General features: G+C 42.3%; 1 protein-coding gene across 2 annotated transcripts in view; it reads right to left on the reverse strand.

The window, feature by feature from the left end:
- MAPKAPK3 (MAPK activated protein kinase 3) overlaps positions 1-15,787 on the reverse strand; it is a 46,250-nt gene extending 30,463 nt beyond the window's left edge. Inside the window, exons 1-2 of one of the 2 annotated variants that reach the window (XM_030458127.1) lie at positions 15,716-15,787; positions 14,407-14,739 (exon numbers count right to left, since the gene is read on the reverse strand). In XM_030458127.1, coding sequence (XP_030313987.1) covers positions 14,407-14,631 — 225 coding nt within the window. In that variant the 5' untranslated portion in view covers positions 14,632-14,739; positions 15,716-15,787. Of the gene's footprint in view, positions 1-14,406; positions 14,740-15,208; positions 15,242-15,715 lie in introns of those variants that run through there. The other variant, XM_030458128.1, reaches the window with a different exon arrangement.
- Positions 15,788-16,595: the final 808 nt, after the last annotated feature.

Consider the following 16,595-nt stretch of genomic DNA (forward strand, 5'->3'; position numbering starts at 1 on the left):
GAAAGACTTTCTAACTTTATTAATGCCTGACTAATTCAATAATCAAAACTAAACATTACCTTTTCTTCAGCATTATATTGTATAAAATTGTGACACTACATTGCTTAAAATTCTACCACTCTGATTTTGGTTTATTTTACTTATAATCATAAAATCAGTAATTCCTAAGACACATTTACCTAATTGCTCCCCTCTTTCAGCAATGGTCACCATCCAGTGCCAGTATACCTGGCTGTTTTTATGTTCCTCAGTTCCACTGGGCAACACCAGATCATTTGAACCCCGTATTTCTTTGCCATGCAAAGTCTATGGGTAAGTAATTTGCTCTCTTATTTTCCCATTTCAAACTAACTATAAAATGGGAGAAGCTAGAAGATACTTATTTCATACTTTCTTTCTTTTGGGGCAATTAACAGCAACTATATTTTAAGAATAAAAGAATTTTAAATATAGGCAAGCTAAAGAATACTGAGAGTATTTGTCCAGTTCTGTGCTAGGCTTTTTATAATATTTTTACCTCTTGCTCCAGCTGAGGCCCCAGTTCAACAGAAAGGGAAAGCAGGCAAATGCACAATGTGTAGCAGCAGCTCCTGGAGAAGCCAAGCTTCCTGGAAGGCAGTGCTAACAGCTGGTTCATGTTTTCAGTCAGCAACTACAGACACTGTATAAATTGTTACTATCACAGAATGAAATGCTGAAACTTCAGGTCCCAGGAGACTACAGCCTTTGATACCTGTGTCCAAGTGCAGCTTACAGCCCTCACACTAAGAGCTCAAGTTGGGCACATCCTTATCCCCTGTGGGGTACCATCTCCTATCATCCTTATCAACTCACCTGCTCTCACCCTTGTACCTGGGTGACCTCACCAGAGAAGCCATCTGGGAGCTGGTAATGGAGATGTCCTCCTGGAAGACTTGGATATCTGACTATGAAGTAAGGAAAACTCCTATTAGTGGAGAGCACCTGCATTGGGAGAACAGATACAGACATGCCAGAATACTCCCTTGTGTAATCCAAACCTGTCCCAGGAGCTGCCCTGGGGCAGGCAGTGCAGCACACATCCTCATAGGGCAGCCTGGCTGGAAGTGGACATGAGTGGGGTGAGGGGCACTGCTCCAAGGCTCTCCAAGCATTTTAAAGTTGCATAGAAAAGTGACAACTGCATGGAAAAAAAGCCCTGGGGCCCAGCAGCTGAAGTACTGGGTAAACATACCTTGTAGCTGCTTTAGGTCACCCATAGGAGCTCTGAAACAAAATAACCAGGTAAACCTAGGTATATTCCACAGAGTAAAATCCTCATAGATCCAAATTTTTATCCTCACACCCTGGCAGATTTCAAGATGTCTATTATAGCCTTGTGTGGTCAGACAGAAAAATGTAAATGAAATCAGGACACAGACTTCATGATGATGGGGTTAAATCCCAGACACCTGGGTTACTGCAGGGTCAGAAGCACAAATGCAGTTCCATTAGGCTGAACTCCACTCCATCTACTTGAGGACTTTTCCCTGTGTTCTGGGTGTCGATTCTGCATGGAAGCCTGAGTATTTCCTGAGAGTGGACACACTTACTGACTTAGATTTTCACATTCAGTGAAAGACAAATATAAAGCCAAGACTGAATTCCTAACCCAAGCCAAACTCCAACAGACTTTTCAGGAAAAAGGCAGAAAGGAATATAACATTTTTTATTTGGTTGCTCATCCTACAAGTTTGATTTTGTTGTATATTTGTGGTTGCTAACAAGCCTCAGCTCTCAGTAATTAATGCTTATTTGTTACCCTTTTTCTAAATACTATAAATTTTGGCTCTTATGTTCTCACACAAACATGAAACAAGGGCAAAACAATGCATTTTATTTTGATCTAACAAGCTCTACAATTTCAGGAAAAAGAAAACATGCAAATGAGATACCAGAGCTTACACTTGTATATGACTAGTAAAAAATAATATATTAAAAATTAGGAATTGTTTAAAAGTAACCAGTTGGGAAGCTTATCAACTATAAAGAAAAAACAGTGTATAGAGATAATACTCTTCTACTGGCCTCAGAAAAAGTTCAAATGCAAATATTTGCTTTACTTTTAAAGCAATTTTTCTTTTATGTTCTTCAATGCCTGCCTTTACAAAAAGAAAAATTAGACACTAGAAACCCCAAATTTAGTAGCTTGGAAAAAGACTGACTGCAAATTTAATCACACTTTGGAAGCACAGTTTCTATTTATTGAAAGCTAGATGGATCCCAGGGAAGAAAAAGGGAAAAATTGTGAAAAGTGATGTCTCACAGAGGACTTTCTCTTCATGCAATTTTTTATAACAAAATGGAAGTTTTGAGGTGGAAGGAAAGATTTACATTTCCTGACATTTAGCAGTTAAATGTAATCCTTCCAGCAAATGAATAGCAGCAAAAGGTGGGAGTGGAAAAGAAGGAAATCAACTTCTGCCCCGATTACACAGAAGAAAGAAGTTAAAAAGCGTGGAATAAACTGACTGAAAACACAAACCCATGAGTATCTGCAGACAAAGTTCTCCCAGGCATGGAAGAGGTGTCAGAGTTCCCAGGAATACTGATTTTGGGCACCTTAGAAATATTTCCTACAAAACAAGCAATCAACTCCAAACTATTAGTGGTAATCAGTCACACTGAACTGGAAAAGAGATGATGACTCCTGATGTGTCAGTGGCAGCAATTAGTGACCCATTCTCACTAACACACAGCTCAGAGTCTGCACAGGATTAATTTTATTTGTTCAGGAAAATATTTTATAAATGTCACTGATCGATTTTTTAAAAAGCAAACAGAAAAGAAGAAAATCCCTATGAGTTCTGAAGCAGGGACACCAATTACTCTGTGCAGATGCAAACTGAAATACAAAATATCATCCAAGATTTCTGTATGATCACAGAACACAATCTGTGTAGGAATCTGAACGTTTACTAGAGTCCAAAGGTATAAGGTATTCAGAGGAATAACTTGCAGATTTTATGTGGTATGAAAATGTAAATTATCTTACAAGTAATTTATTTTTAGGAACAGACACCTCACTGAAGCCTGGTTTCATTGTTGGGTCACCACTAGAAAAGCCATTCCTCATTTGAACTGTTTCAAGTCATTGAAATAGAAGGAGTTCTACTTGAAGTGAACTCCTTTATAAAAAAAACCTGATAAGCTAGGGAGCTTTGAAAGATATTGTCCTTCAGAGAAGGTGAGGAACCTTTGGGTAATAAGAAGCAATCATAAAATAGAACCTTGATTCACATAAATAATATATTAACAGTGCTAATCTCAAGCAAAGGGAATAAGCATACAATGCTCCTGTGCACATAAAGCAGGGAGTAATGGCATTCACTTGTCTCCCAGTAGTCCCTTATGCAGCAGGAAACCAAGTGAAGATGGAACATATTAAGATTATTAATTTTTAATATAAAGTAGTGCAATGCTCCTCAGTGCTGTTGGTGGTGTGCTGTGCATGAGAAGCTGGTAACCAGCAGTGATATTAACAATACCTCCCCCTGCCAAGTCATTCCAATTTTAACTTGCTCAAATGCAAGATCAATTTTAGATTTCAGAAATGACCATTTTGGTCTGCCAAGTCAGAGCAGCCTCAAGAAACAGAAATGAAGAAATCATATCTAGAACATACCTGACTTGTGTTAGAAAACAGTTCCTCAGCACACAATAAAAAAATCATAGCACACTGAATGGGCTCAGATTTTTGAGTTTAGAAGGTTTATATAAACAGAAACAGAGAATACCCCTCTCCTCCTGAACTTTGATGCTTGGGGTATGTGGGAAAGATGGCATTTGAGAAACTCCACACTCAACAGTGTCATAGATGCTTTCCCATCCTGTCCTGAGAGGACTGCCACACAGCCCTCTCTCACTCTGATTCCATCCAGGCTCCAAGTTCAAAACATTCTACTCCTCCCCAACTGCCTTCCTGTGAACCACGCTCCTTTGCCTGCAGGATGCAGGCAAACTCCTGCTTAATTATTCCATTAAACAGTCCCACACAGTCATTAGCTCATATTGCAAAAAATCAAGACTGTCACAGATACCAAGAACCAGTTTGGGATTATTTTGATGTAAGAAGAAATTATTACTGCTGTGTTGGATGCTTTACTGAGCCAACATTTGTGAGAACTTTCTCTCTGTTTCCTGTGCAGCTTGGCTTTTGAGCACAAACATGCAGCACTGCAGTCATTCACCCTCCCTCACACCTCCACAACAGTGATTCAGACAGCAGAGGGGTGGGAAAAACTAAAAAATAATTGCTCTTGGATAGCCTTTTATCAGTAACGTCCACTGCTGCTTTCTCCTCCTCCCTACTGCAGTAAGAGATTAGTTTTTTTAAGATCTTGAGTGTCATATTCCATTTTTCATCAAAACCAGACATACAGTCCCAGCCCAAGTCAAGATAGTCACATTCACCTGCCAAAACAGAGGAGTGCCTGGCAATCAGGGTTTCTGAAATGCAACTGGAACTAGAAGTCACTCTAGCACTCCCTCCACCCCCAAGAGGCCTTTAATCACAGCATCTCAGCAACAGGAAAAAGCTATTACAGAGCTGAGAGACTGGAGGAAAATTCCACCTGACATCAATCCACCAGAAATGAAACTGTTTCTAAATTGGTTGACCTTTCCTCATCCACCACTCTCACTTTGTCAGTCTGCTTCCCTGCACTTTGCTGCTGGAAATCCTGTGAAATGATGTTTTTTAGGTTTCCAAATGTAAAGAAAATCAGCTGAAAAACACCCAACTAAATCTGATAAACCTGGCAAAACACCTAGATCCAGCCTTCCAGAGATTTTGCCCTCTGTAACAGTGACTTTTATGCCACAAACTTCAGTGCAGAGCCAGGCACTTGTTAAGTGATGAAAATGAACAAGAACACAACCAGCTATCAAGAGCAGGTTGTGATTCTATTCTAAGTTGCAGATACAAAGCTTAGACTTTAGAAGTCATTAATAGGCACCCAAAAACTCAATTAAGATCATACTTGCATTTGGGTACCTGTACATCATGTATCTGAGCCAGTTTTAAGCATCAACTTCCCAGTTCTCTACTGTTTCAGCTTCTGGTTTTAATTGTCTTCAGAAGTTGCTTGTTACCATGATTTCTATTAAAGGTAAAAATAAGCAGCAGAACGTGCCTGAAAAGAAGCTTCAGCAACATTATGCTGTTTGCATTTCCATGGGCCAAGTCTGATAAAAGTGCTTTCCTGCCCTGCCCTTTGTAAGAGGGGAATAAAAAGGAAAGATCTAAATATGAAGAGGCGTTGTGAAAAATCTATTTCACTTTATGTTTACACCCTAGTTTGGACAAGAACAACTTGCTCAGGAAGACACACCCTTCCATTAAACTATTATGCAAGTGATGGACATTACCCAGAGCTACAGCAAAGCTGAGACCAAAGCTCCACCTCCTTGAGCAGGAGAGAATTTTACACCTGCAGCAGCAATACACTGAACACAAGAGAAGCAATAAAATTCATTCTGAGGCTCAAAGTTTCATTATTTATCCTGACAGTTCTAGATCATTACATCCTGGTTTCTCTGTAATCGAAATTATGGGGGTTTTCTTCATATTTGCAATACTTGGAGGAGTTCTGTTTCTCTGAAGATCTTTGCAGCATCGCTACCACTCAGCTCCTGAGGTAACAAATTTCACAGATTAATCCTGCATTATAAAATACTTCCAAACAATGCAATTTTCCAAGGTCAATAGGAGCAAGGCTTAGTCCTCACCTGAAGGGGATGAGTGCCCCAGAAAATGCACCTAAACAGGTTTAAGTGGAGCAGATTTCACATTACTGGCAGGGTAAAAGGATTGATCATTTTTCATGCTATCATTCATGAGCAGACATTGAACATGGGTCAAAAAGAATAGTGTCCTACTCTCCTTTGTCACAAACTTTCTGCTACAGATTTTGCATGTACGCAAGGGGCATTTTGTTCACAGAGAAACTCCTCCAAAAGCAGAGCAGAGCAGAGCCCTTCAGAACAGAGGGCCTGAAAGAACAGGAAGAGTCTAAGCATCAAGAAACCATCAAGCCTCGTCACCCTCCCAAGTGTCAAATTTTGACTGTAAATAGATTGGAAGGGGAAGAGTAGACCAAAATGAAAGGCTTTTACTCTTCACAAGACAATGGAGACGTTGTACTGTAGTGTGGCTGCAGCAAGGGCTTCCACCGTGGCAAGGCAGCTGAGCCAGAAAATGCAGCCCCCTCCCCTCCCTACCTTGGAGCACTGACATCTTTGGTGTTCACAACTCCGTTGCTGTGGAAACCAGACTGCTTTTGACAAAGCCACATTGACTAAAAGCAACATGTGGGAAAACAGAATAATGCCCCCAGAGAAATTAATCCTTTACCAGAAAAATAAATAAATGTATTTTTGGTTAAAAAAATGAAGCAAGTAAAGGATAGTATTTCTCATCACTAGAACTAGAGGCAAGGAGAACACTGGCAGCTATGGAAGTCCCAAATGCCTGGGGTTTTAAGAACTCTTCATCCCTGACACACACGGTAGATTTGGTGCTAAGGAGTCCCACAGAGAACATAGGTGTGTAAGGCAGCTGCCCCCTATCCACTTTTTAACTGCTCTCCTTCAAAAACAAAAACCAAATCCATCCCACGTTGTAACAGAAACCAACTGAAGTTATAAATCACTACTCAAGTGCTTTCATAAGGGCTTACAGCTGATTCACACCTGGGCAAACTCCTCGCCCCAGCCCAAATTTCACCACACAAGAAAGTTCAGTGGATAAAGGGCATGAGTCACTCCAGTACTTCCCATTCCAAACAGTTTATGTATTTTAGAAGTGCCATCCAAAAAACCAAAGTTTTTCTGAGCTCTCTCCTTACAATGGGTTTAATAATTCTGTCCTCAGCCCTAGCTGACTCAGGGCCTGTTCCTTGGAAGGCCAGCATACTTAAGAGAGTATTCAAGAAGAAAAAAAAGAAAAAAAAAAAAATCCTGGGAAAAAGCCCATGGCAAAGAGCCAGAGTTTCAACTGGCAAGACTTAAGATCTGTGAACAGTGCAACTTTAGTAAGATTTGGCTCCTTAGACAGAATATCTAAAATCACTCGTAAAGATGGCACATTCAGGGTGGTTTGCTTTGTTTTTTTAAAGTACGTTCAGCAAGTAAACTTTTCTGGAGGAAAAATTCATTTTACATAAATACAGTGTTTGCTCACTTGCTTCTCGTAAAACAGGCTATGAAAGCTTCAGTGCAAACTTGCAAAAGATGCAGGAAACAGGAGGCCATGCGTGATTTCCATGCTGAGCAAGAATTATCTCCCTCTTCACTCCTGAGGTATTAGAATGCTGGAGCAATATAGCTTAATCTCATTTACAGAGCTTTGAATCATCTTAGGAAGTCTGTGTAAAATACCACAATCCACACAGTTTATAGAGTCTAATCCAGCCAGACCACACCACCAGCTTTCACTGGTGTTGATGGAAAGAAGTTCTCACAGTTTTCCAATTAAGTAAACAGGTCACCAGCTCTCCACCTCCAGCTCTGCCACTTCCCTTCCATGAATGTCACCACATCTTATGACAGTCTCAGAGTCACAAAACAAGGAGTTCAAACTGTGCCCAAAGCAAGGAGGACAGCTATGCTCTATGCTATTTGAATATTACATGGTCCTCAAGTTTGGCATTTTAAAGATATATTTAACATGGAAAATTCCATAACAAGGAAACATACACATCATATGAGAAATGGGAGATTTTTTCAGGGTCAGGAAAATAGTAACTGCAAAAACATTTAGGGATACAAAATTCTGCATATGATTATGTAAAGAAATCAATTTTTTTTTTTTTTTAGAAAAAAATCATTATTAGGAGAGTAACACAATACAGTTTTTGTATGCAAGAGATTAATGTTATCTTTCTCAAATTCACATTGTCTCTTGCTCCCAATGACAGCAGCACCTTGCTTCTTTATGCTTCCCATGAATTTATCACCACATGAAGATAATATCTTTTTTCTGTTGATACTTAACTGTCAGCAAGCTATTATGAGAAGTCATTTGTTCTCAGACCAGGCTGCTCTTACACAGGGTGCTACCACAGGCAGAGAAAAATACTCTAATGAAAAAAAGAAGCGTGTGAGCCAGGACATTCAGGTGTGGCCTTGATTCTTCCCAAATTATAAAAGATGTTATCAGGTTTTTCCAGTTGGAGCATCTCTCCTGATGCTATTACTGCAAGTAAATGAGACTGAAAGACTTGTCTTTTAAATGAACTTTACAATTCTTGCTTATTGTTCACTTGCACTAAAGCTGATTTGCAAAATCCAATTATCTGTATTGAGACCCTTGCGCTAGCACAAATTGGTGAGTTTTCAGTTAAATGGAATAGGGGGATTTAGACTCTACAGGAAGGAGGAAGAGAGAGAGAGATAAGGGTCTTCTAGTCCAAAGAGGGTATCAAGATTGGTTGTGTCTGACCCGTGTGCTCTCCCGTTAAGCACTTTCCTCACAGCTGAAAGATGCATCACTTATCTGTAACACTTTCTCAGATCTTTGAACCTGGGTGAAGCCAAGAGAACACACCTTGATCTTTGCTGCCACAAGACTCAGGGTGTAACTTGTGCCAGCTTGCTAGCAGGCTGGGAGAGAATACAGAAGGTGCCAACTTGCATCAACATAGGTTTATTTTTCAAGAGGACTTAATAGTTTATAGCATATGCCTTTCTCTTTGCTTTATGGTCCTAATGAACTGCCACTGAAACAAGTAAGAACTTATTACATACACTTGATATTATTTCAGAACAAGCCCCCCTTTTTATTTTTAATTATTTTTTTGTTAACTATTGGTTGTATCTGAAATAAGAAGTCCAGTAGAGAATGTTAGGTCTTCAAAGTAAAATGATAAAGTCTACTTTTTTACATCAACTAATCCAAGTGATACTCTGAGAGGTGCCATTTTAGCCCAAATATGTACAAAGTGCTGAAAAACTTGAGCCCTGAATGACTCACTGGTTTAAAAACAATTCTTATAGAAGTAGAAATGACCCAGTTTTTAATTGACTGAATGTTATTTGGGGTATTTTATGCATATTTACATAATACTTACCAAGACTGGCACTGAAGGATAAAATTCAAGGACCAGTCTCATGCTATCCATATTTTAGGTGCTCCTCCATACACAGGGGGCTGCCACTCAACTAAAAGTTTTCTGAACTCACATTCATTCTACACTGTATCTGGCTTTGGGCTACAACACAAAGCTCCTGGAGTTTGTTGCTCATACTCAGCTGTGTTACTGACACAGAATTTATGGCAGCAGGAGATAAACCAGATAAATAGGCTGTAGAAAACACAGTAGGTAACAAGGAACTAAAGAATACTTCACTAGAAAGTGCTAATTTCCTCCTGAAACATACAATCACTCCAGAAAAGTGAGAGCTCCTTCATCCTGCACAAAACATAACCATCAATTACACTTGGTTCCCCTGAATTCCCACCACAGTTCTTGCTCAGTACAACATTAATCTTCCTTATTCTAAAAATGTTGAAATGTTTCTTTCCCAATCTGGCACAATTTTCTTCTCTTCTAAAAATGCAATCTGTAGCACCTAAGAAGCTTGTTAACATTTTCTGCTGTACAACTAATCATCAGCCTAAAATAACCTTCACTTTCACTGTATGCATTGCCTTCTCCACTGCTGCATTCTTTTTCTTGCTCATCATCTTATTTCAGGCAATCAATGGGTATTTTAAAAGTATCAGCTATTTAGATAATTTGAAAAACAAATACTGTACAGTCTCCTATTTGTGAGCAATCAGGACCTGACTTCAGGGTATACTAACTGGAAACAGACTGTCCAGCAATTAGCTTACATGATGTGGTATTATTTAATGCAATTAGAAATACTAAAATTGAGTGAGAGGCAGAAACATAGCTCAAGACCAAATTAAGGTGATGCAGGATGACTCTCTCCACAGTGATTCCACTTTGGAAAGCAGAACAACTTTATCTATAGTCTATGTGGGGTTCACAGGAACCACTTTGGGAATCATTGCTTTGCAAAGGTTTCTTTCTCCATTACTTGCTTTCCTTCCTTTGGAGCACCAAGTTAAGCTAACAGTATTATAGGGAACAGTAGATTCTCCTACTCTATTATATCATTCACCAAAAGCTGCTTATATTTAAAAGACAAAGAGCCTGTTCAGTTTTGTGTTTGCTTTTTGCTTTATTTAATGTTTGAGTTTCACCTGCTTGTTATCAAATCAGCAAGTCAGGTACACTGTGTTGTTGGCACTTAGCACACAGAACATTTTCCATGAGGTAGGTCATGACATAAATCACTGTGTATCCCTAAGGAAAACACCTATTTACTAGCAGGCCCATTCATATCTGTTCCACCTTAACCTAGAAGTCTCAGACAATGCGAAGGCAGCTGCAGTGTACAGGGCATACATACAGTACTGATGGGAGAAGCACTTTACAACTTCTATACTATTATGTATAGGAGTTTCCATATCCAAAGCACCAGTACACTCATAACCAGCATCCTTTGCTTTCCTGAAGTTCCAAAACTCTTTGTTTTGGTGCTATGCAAGCTCTCTTTTCTTGATCCTAACTCTGTCTGAACCCTTTGGACCATCTTTCACAGAAATAAAGTAAGTCATCAAATGCATTCAATATTATTTTCATACTACTTAGCAAGAATTCGTGCCAAAAAGACCAAATGGAAAAAAAAAAAGTGAGAAAAAAAGAAAGAACAAAGAACTGTAGGTTGGGTTTTTTTTAATAGGAGGCAAGTCCCAGGAGTCCACATTTATCCACACAGGTAGTCGGTTATTTTTGTCTCCTCCACTCCCTAATAACAGGGAGGAGCATGAAACCCAGCAGAGAAGGCTCTGGCTGATGACAATGTTAAAGGAGCAGAGGTTAAATTTTGGCCCCAAATGGTAAAGTGAACAGAAGGGGGCACGCTGACAATGAAGAGATAAAAATAGAAGAGTGACTAGACTTCACTTGACTGCTATTTCTGGATCAGCTATGGAAAGAGAGCTGAGAAGGTTTTCTGTTTGCAAGTGAGTGAGCGACTAAAACATAAGTTGCCTTCTAGAAAGGCCACAGTCTTGCACAGCAGTTTTGTTTATGCTCCTACTTTTCTAAATTCGTTCTCACTCTTTGGGAACAGTGCTGTTCAGCCAAAATGTCATTATGCATCTAAGTGAGTAACCAGATTAGATTTTCTGGAGCAGGACAGCAATGTGTGTGGCATTTCAGTCTAACAGAAACAAAGCTGACAGCACATTGTAAAAGTGTGTAGCAAATCACAGTGCCAAGCAGAGTATAACTAAGGCCCATAATACTTTAGGAAAATAACCAAAGCCCTGCAGTAGCTCTGAGAGGAGGTCTTGTGTTTTGCCACTCTAAAATGATTAGTGAAATTCTAACTGGTTCCCATTATGGACACAGACTAAAGATGACAACAGTGTCCTCCCAATTACTACAGCATGCAGTGCCTGCCCCACACATGGCTTTGGGGATGAATGTTTCTGCCTGTTTGAGCCCTTTCCTCTTGAGTACCTCAGTTAAAATTCCTTCCACTGTGTACTTTCTATCCAGATCCTGGCTGTGCTGGCTTTGTTCCCATATAAAAGAAAACCTGCAGGCAGAAAGCAGTGCCATCTGCAAAGTCAGAAGCTGCTTTAATGGGCAAGTTTGGTATGAGGGGGAACAGACTATTACACTTCATCTTCAGCAGCAGGAGAGGTGTTTCTCCTTTCCTAGGACCAGGTTACAGCGAGCGCACTCACGCCTGGCCTATTTGTCCACAAAAATACATAGACCTCAATGGATACTGTACATGCAACCTCCAGGAAAAAAACAACAAAAAAATCCATCCAGCATGCCTTTTTTCCTGCTCAACCTGCAATTCAATAGTTAAGCTTCTCTTTACCTGTCAGACCAGTTGTTTTTTTTCTGTGACAGCTTCCTCAGTCTCCACTTTCAATTCCTGATAACCATCACACCTAGGAACCATGAGCAAGACAGAAATGCCAGGACCCTATTGTCCCTTCAGAGAATTCTGTACTGATGCTGTTTCTGAAATATTTTTCCAAGTTTCTTATCCCTTTTCCATAATTGTTTTGACTGGATGGCTTGCTCTGAAGCCTCAGCTGGAGGAGGTTTGGGGCCTGCATGACTCAGTACACGTTTCACAAGAAAAAAGGGAAAAACTTCCTCTGAATACCTGTATGCTTGCAAGTATCTTCAGGGCTAGGAAAAGATCTTTTTATTCCTGCCAATTAACCAAGCACAGTTTTTATCCTTCCTTGTTGGGTAATCCTCTCATTAGACCATCTTTGGACAGAATAGTGGATTCTCTCTGGGCTGCTGGCAGTTTTACTTAATTACATATTTAACTTTTTATTCAGCACTTAAACTCCTAACGATGAGAAATATATACACACAAGCAGAAAACTCCTATCTGTCATTTAAACTCTAGAGAGCTCAAACGTCTTAATTTTTCTGTCCCTTTCAGAAGAAAAGTGTACACATTTCACAGCTCAGGGAGGGAAGGAATGACAGGATGACAAACATATATATAATGCAACTTCAGTGATGTATTCACCATTACTGACAAAAGTCAAGTTTGGGAAAGGGTGTGGTGCTTTGGTCCTTGATATACTTATATAAAGTTCTTAAAAAACCCAGCCAACTCAATCAGTGTTTGTTAGAAACTGGTATTAGAGGATCTGCTACAAGGTTCCCATTCCCAATCAGGCAGAGGTCTCTCTGTTAGGGTACAGTAACTTTACCTCTCTTCTCCTGCTCCTCAACTCTGAGCACTGAAATTAAAAAAGATTTTACAGATGCTATCCACAGGAATGGATATGCATATCCACAGGGATGTGTTTCCTACTTGATTCCAGAGCTACAGGATTGGCTCTGGAACACACTTGTTGCCACAGGATTGTGCCCTGGAATGGCAACTTCCATCTTAAAATGTTTCCAGCACTTTAGACTGCAAAACCTTTAAATTATAAATGGTCTGTAACCAGCAACAAAGCCACTGAACTCTTCAAAAAGAGCAGAACAGCTTCAGTATTAACTATCAACCTTCATCATAGCATGCTAGGTATAGAAATTAATGCTGATAGTACTTCAGAAGGATCTGATTAAAAGATCACCTCAGAGTTGTAAAGACCTGACACACCCCTGTTCAGGCACAAAACCCCAGTACTTCCAGTCCGTTTGCCAAAACCTTCCATATCCCCATGACAAACTTCTGTGAGTCAGCTATGGGATGCTAATGCAAAAAACCACAACAGTGTGATAAAGAAAATGAAAGTGTTGGAAAGATGTGAATTAATCAGCATGTTACTCTATTACAAGCTTCTCTAGTTCCTCAGAAAGCTTTTCAATACACAAAAATGGGCAGATATTCCCACTCTGCTCTATCAAAGTGCAAAGGCTTTGCTGAAGATAGCAATTCCAGCTTGGTAAAGGTAAGACCATATCCAGACCTTGGCAGATCTTCCAGCTGACCACTAGCAGATTTGTCCTGCTGTCAGCAAACATGGAATGTGAGGTTTAAGAAAAGAAATGGTACTAGAAAGCCTCCTAGACATTCCAACTAAGCAGACTGACATCAGCAAGGACTTGCTGACATGAAGTAGCTCTCATGACCTTTATTTCAGCTGCTTTCAGTCTTACCATGCAGAACCACCTGGCTCTCGTTTGAACTTTTCTTCTAACCACCTGGTTTAAAAGCACCAGGGAAATCTTCAAGTTTAAAAGCTGCAGAGCAAAAGGTAGATAAGCTTTATGTTCTCTACTGAATAGTTACTGCTCTATTAAAGTGGTACTTATCACCACAAATATCTATTAAACTTACTTGCCAATACTGATGAAATTAGTGCTTTCCCAGCTAATACCCTTCTGTAAATGAACTGCAAAACCAGAGGACAGTAAGCAAGGAAACAGCTAGAAATGCCCCTTAAGAAAAGTCTTCAAAGCAAGGAAAGCCTGAATACCAATGAACATTTAAACACTTCTTAGTTTAAGCCTACTTCATTGCAAAAGATCCAAAATAGTTTCCTTCCCAAGTATTGCATAATATGTTCATTCAAAATCTAGCAAGCTTTCTCACAGAACACATCAAGACACTGTTCCCTCCCCCGCTTTAAATCCGAGCACGAGAATTTCACAGCTGATTGCATTCTTCTGGAAACCCATGCAGAATATTCTGGAAAAGACTCAAGTTTGCACTACCACGTTATAAGTAATAGTAAACATCTCCACATAGTTCAATTCTTCACTCAGCAATCTGTGAAACGCAAGTAACAGAACAAGTAGCTCTTCCAGGGCTTTGGAAGAAAACTCTGGCCTCCAAACCATAAATAAGGAAAAAAAGAAAAAGCCAGCATACCTTCAAAGCACATTTCTGGCCTGTCTCCTTGTTGAAACACTCCAGTACTTTGCCATTGATTCCTAACCCCAGCACCCGTTTGGAGAGTTTGTAGTCATCCGTAACTGCATGTTTCTTTATCTCTAGTTTGACATGGGCAGCTCCCCCGGGCAAGGATTTCACGCTGCTCTTGCTATCCACATGACTCTCTGGCTGGGATTCCTGTTCACCTTCACTTTGTTCCATATCAGGGGAGAGTCTGAGGTGACAGAGATACCCAGGAGATTCCCTGGGGGTTATACTCAGCAGATCAAACCCACTCCTTCAAACAGTCCATTTGTTCACCATTTAGTCCTGAGTAAAAGCACAAACAAGTTATTAGTAATCGATGTGAACTGTTCTCCCACCTAACCACTTTCCTCTCTTCCTTTCTTGACAAGCTGACCAGGTCCTATGAAGACCGTAAGTTGGAGGTTCACCTCAGGAAAGCACACTTTGTTCAGCTTTACAGACCAGTTACCTCAGTTCCAACACACACAGCTATCAGTCCAGTTATAAATTATTGCTTTTACTAAAAAACCTCCTGAACTGAGTCTTGGACTCTTGGCCTTACTCAGTTAAGCTCTGTACAACAGAACAGAGGCAGCCTCTGCTTCGAGGCTGTTGCCTGTTGCCTCAAGATTTTGTGTAAAAATCTCCACAGATGGCTCCCTGTCTCATCCCGGCCCTCCAAGTTAGGCAAGAGAACCACCTCTACGCAGATTAAACCCCAGAGTGGCACTGCCTGGGCCGGCATTGGACTTGACGCCGGGCCAGCACTTACCAAACTGCCGCCCTCCACAGAGTGAGGGGCAGGTGCGGCATTACTCAGGGGACCGCTCAAACCACCCCAAAATTTGGGTAGGCGGAGATGCAGCGGCGTGGCTCCCAAAGCCAGGGAGCTGCCTGACCCCGCGGAGATCTTCTCAGAAGCACAGCCCCGGGGGGAGATATCTGTGCCAGGGCCTCCGAGCCCCGTTACCACGGCTGAGCCACGGGCAGGCGAAGCGCCGCGGGGAAGCTGAGGGCCGATCCTCCCTCCGGAAAGCTGCCGGGCCCTGGGTCTGCCTCGCAGCGAGGCCGGGGGCACAGCTCCATCTGCGAGGGGCAGCGGGGCGGCTCCCTCAGCCCCCGCGCTGCCAGCGGGGGGAGGCGGGAAAACCCTGAGGTGAGGTGAAGCGAGGCCAAGCGGGCCCCAGGGCAATAAAGAGCGGGGGGAAAGGGGAGGCGACGGGGGAACCGGCGGGGTGGTAGCGGACCGGTGGGGGCTCCACCGCCGGAGGACGGTTACCTGCCCGTGGTGGCGCGGCGCGGCCCCAGCCGAGGCTTCCCGGTGCGGAGTCCCGGAAGGCGGCGTCTGCCTGGGCCCGCCCCGACGGCCTGGGCAGGTGCGCGCCGCCTCCCCTCCGCGCTGAGGGGAAGCCGCCTGTGGCGGGGCTCGGCCCGGCCAGAACCCAGGGGAATCGGCCGGTTCCCCCGGGTTCTGGCCGGCCCGGGCCCTGCATAGGTGTAGGAGGGAAGAGGAGCCCCCCGGGTGGAGCTGCCTCACACCCCGCCGCGGCTGAGGGGGGCAGAGCGGGCGGTGCCCGTCGGCAGGTTCCCTGGGAAAGGAAAAGCGGGGTGGTGGGGAAACATCCCCTGCTTAGGGCGGTGTTTTAAGGCACCGACCACGTTATTCCTTTATTGGGGTAAACGGCCCTGCTAGGAGGGGAAATAGCGGAGGGGATGAAGCTGCCCTGGAGGCTCCGGGCTGGTCCCGCAGCGCGCCCGAGCGGCGACGGGGAGGCGAGGCGACGCGAGGCACGGCCCGGGCGGGAGCCCCGCCAACCCCTTCCTCCCCATCTCTCGGTTTAGGAAGGGTAAAGGATTGACACACGTTCCCTCGAAACCCCGTTTCAAACCGTATTACTACGGAGCGAAGCATTGAGACCTGATACTGGACATACTACAATCCTTTAGTTACCGAAATAGTGGGTGTCGATATTAAAGGTGACCTATTCTGCCAAATAAAAGCAGTCTGTATTTTGTGGGGTTTTCCACGCACCGTCAGGATATTAAAAGTGGTGGTTCCCACAGCAACTGCCGCTCATCGCTGGTGCACAGAGCGTAGTTACCGGGATGTGAAAAGCTGAGTTCTCCCTACATGTGAAGATGAGTCATGCACTGAAATG

Source organism: Calypte anna, chromosome 12 (genome assembly GCF_003957555.1).
Source record: "Calypte anna isolate BGI_N300 chromosome 12, bCalAnn1_v1.p, whole genome shotgun sequence".
NCBI lineage: Eukaryota > Metazoa > Chordata > Aves > Apodiformes > Trochilidae > Calypte > Calypte anna.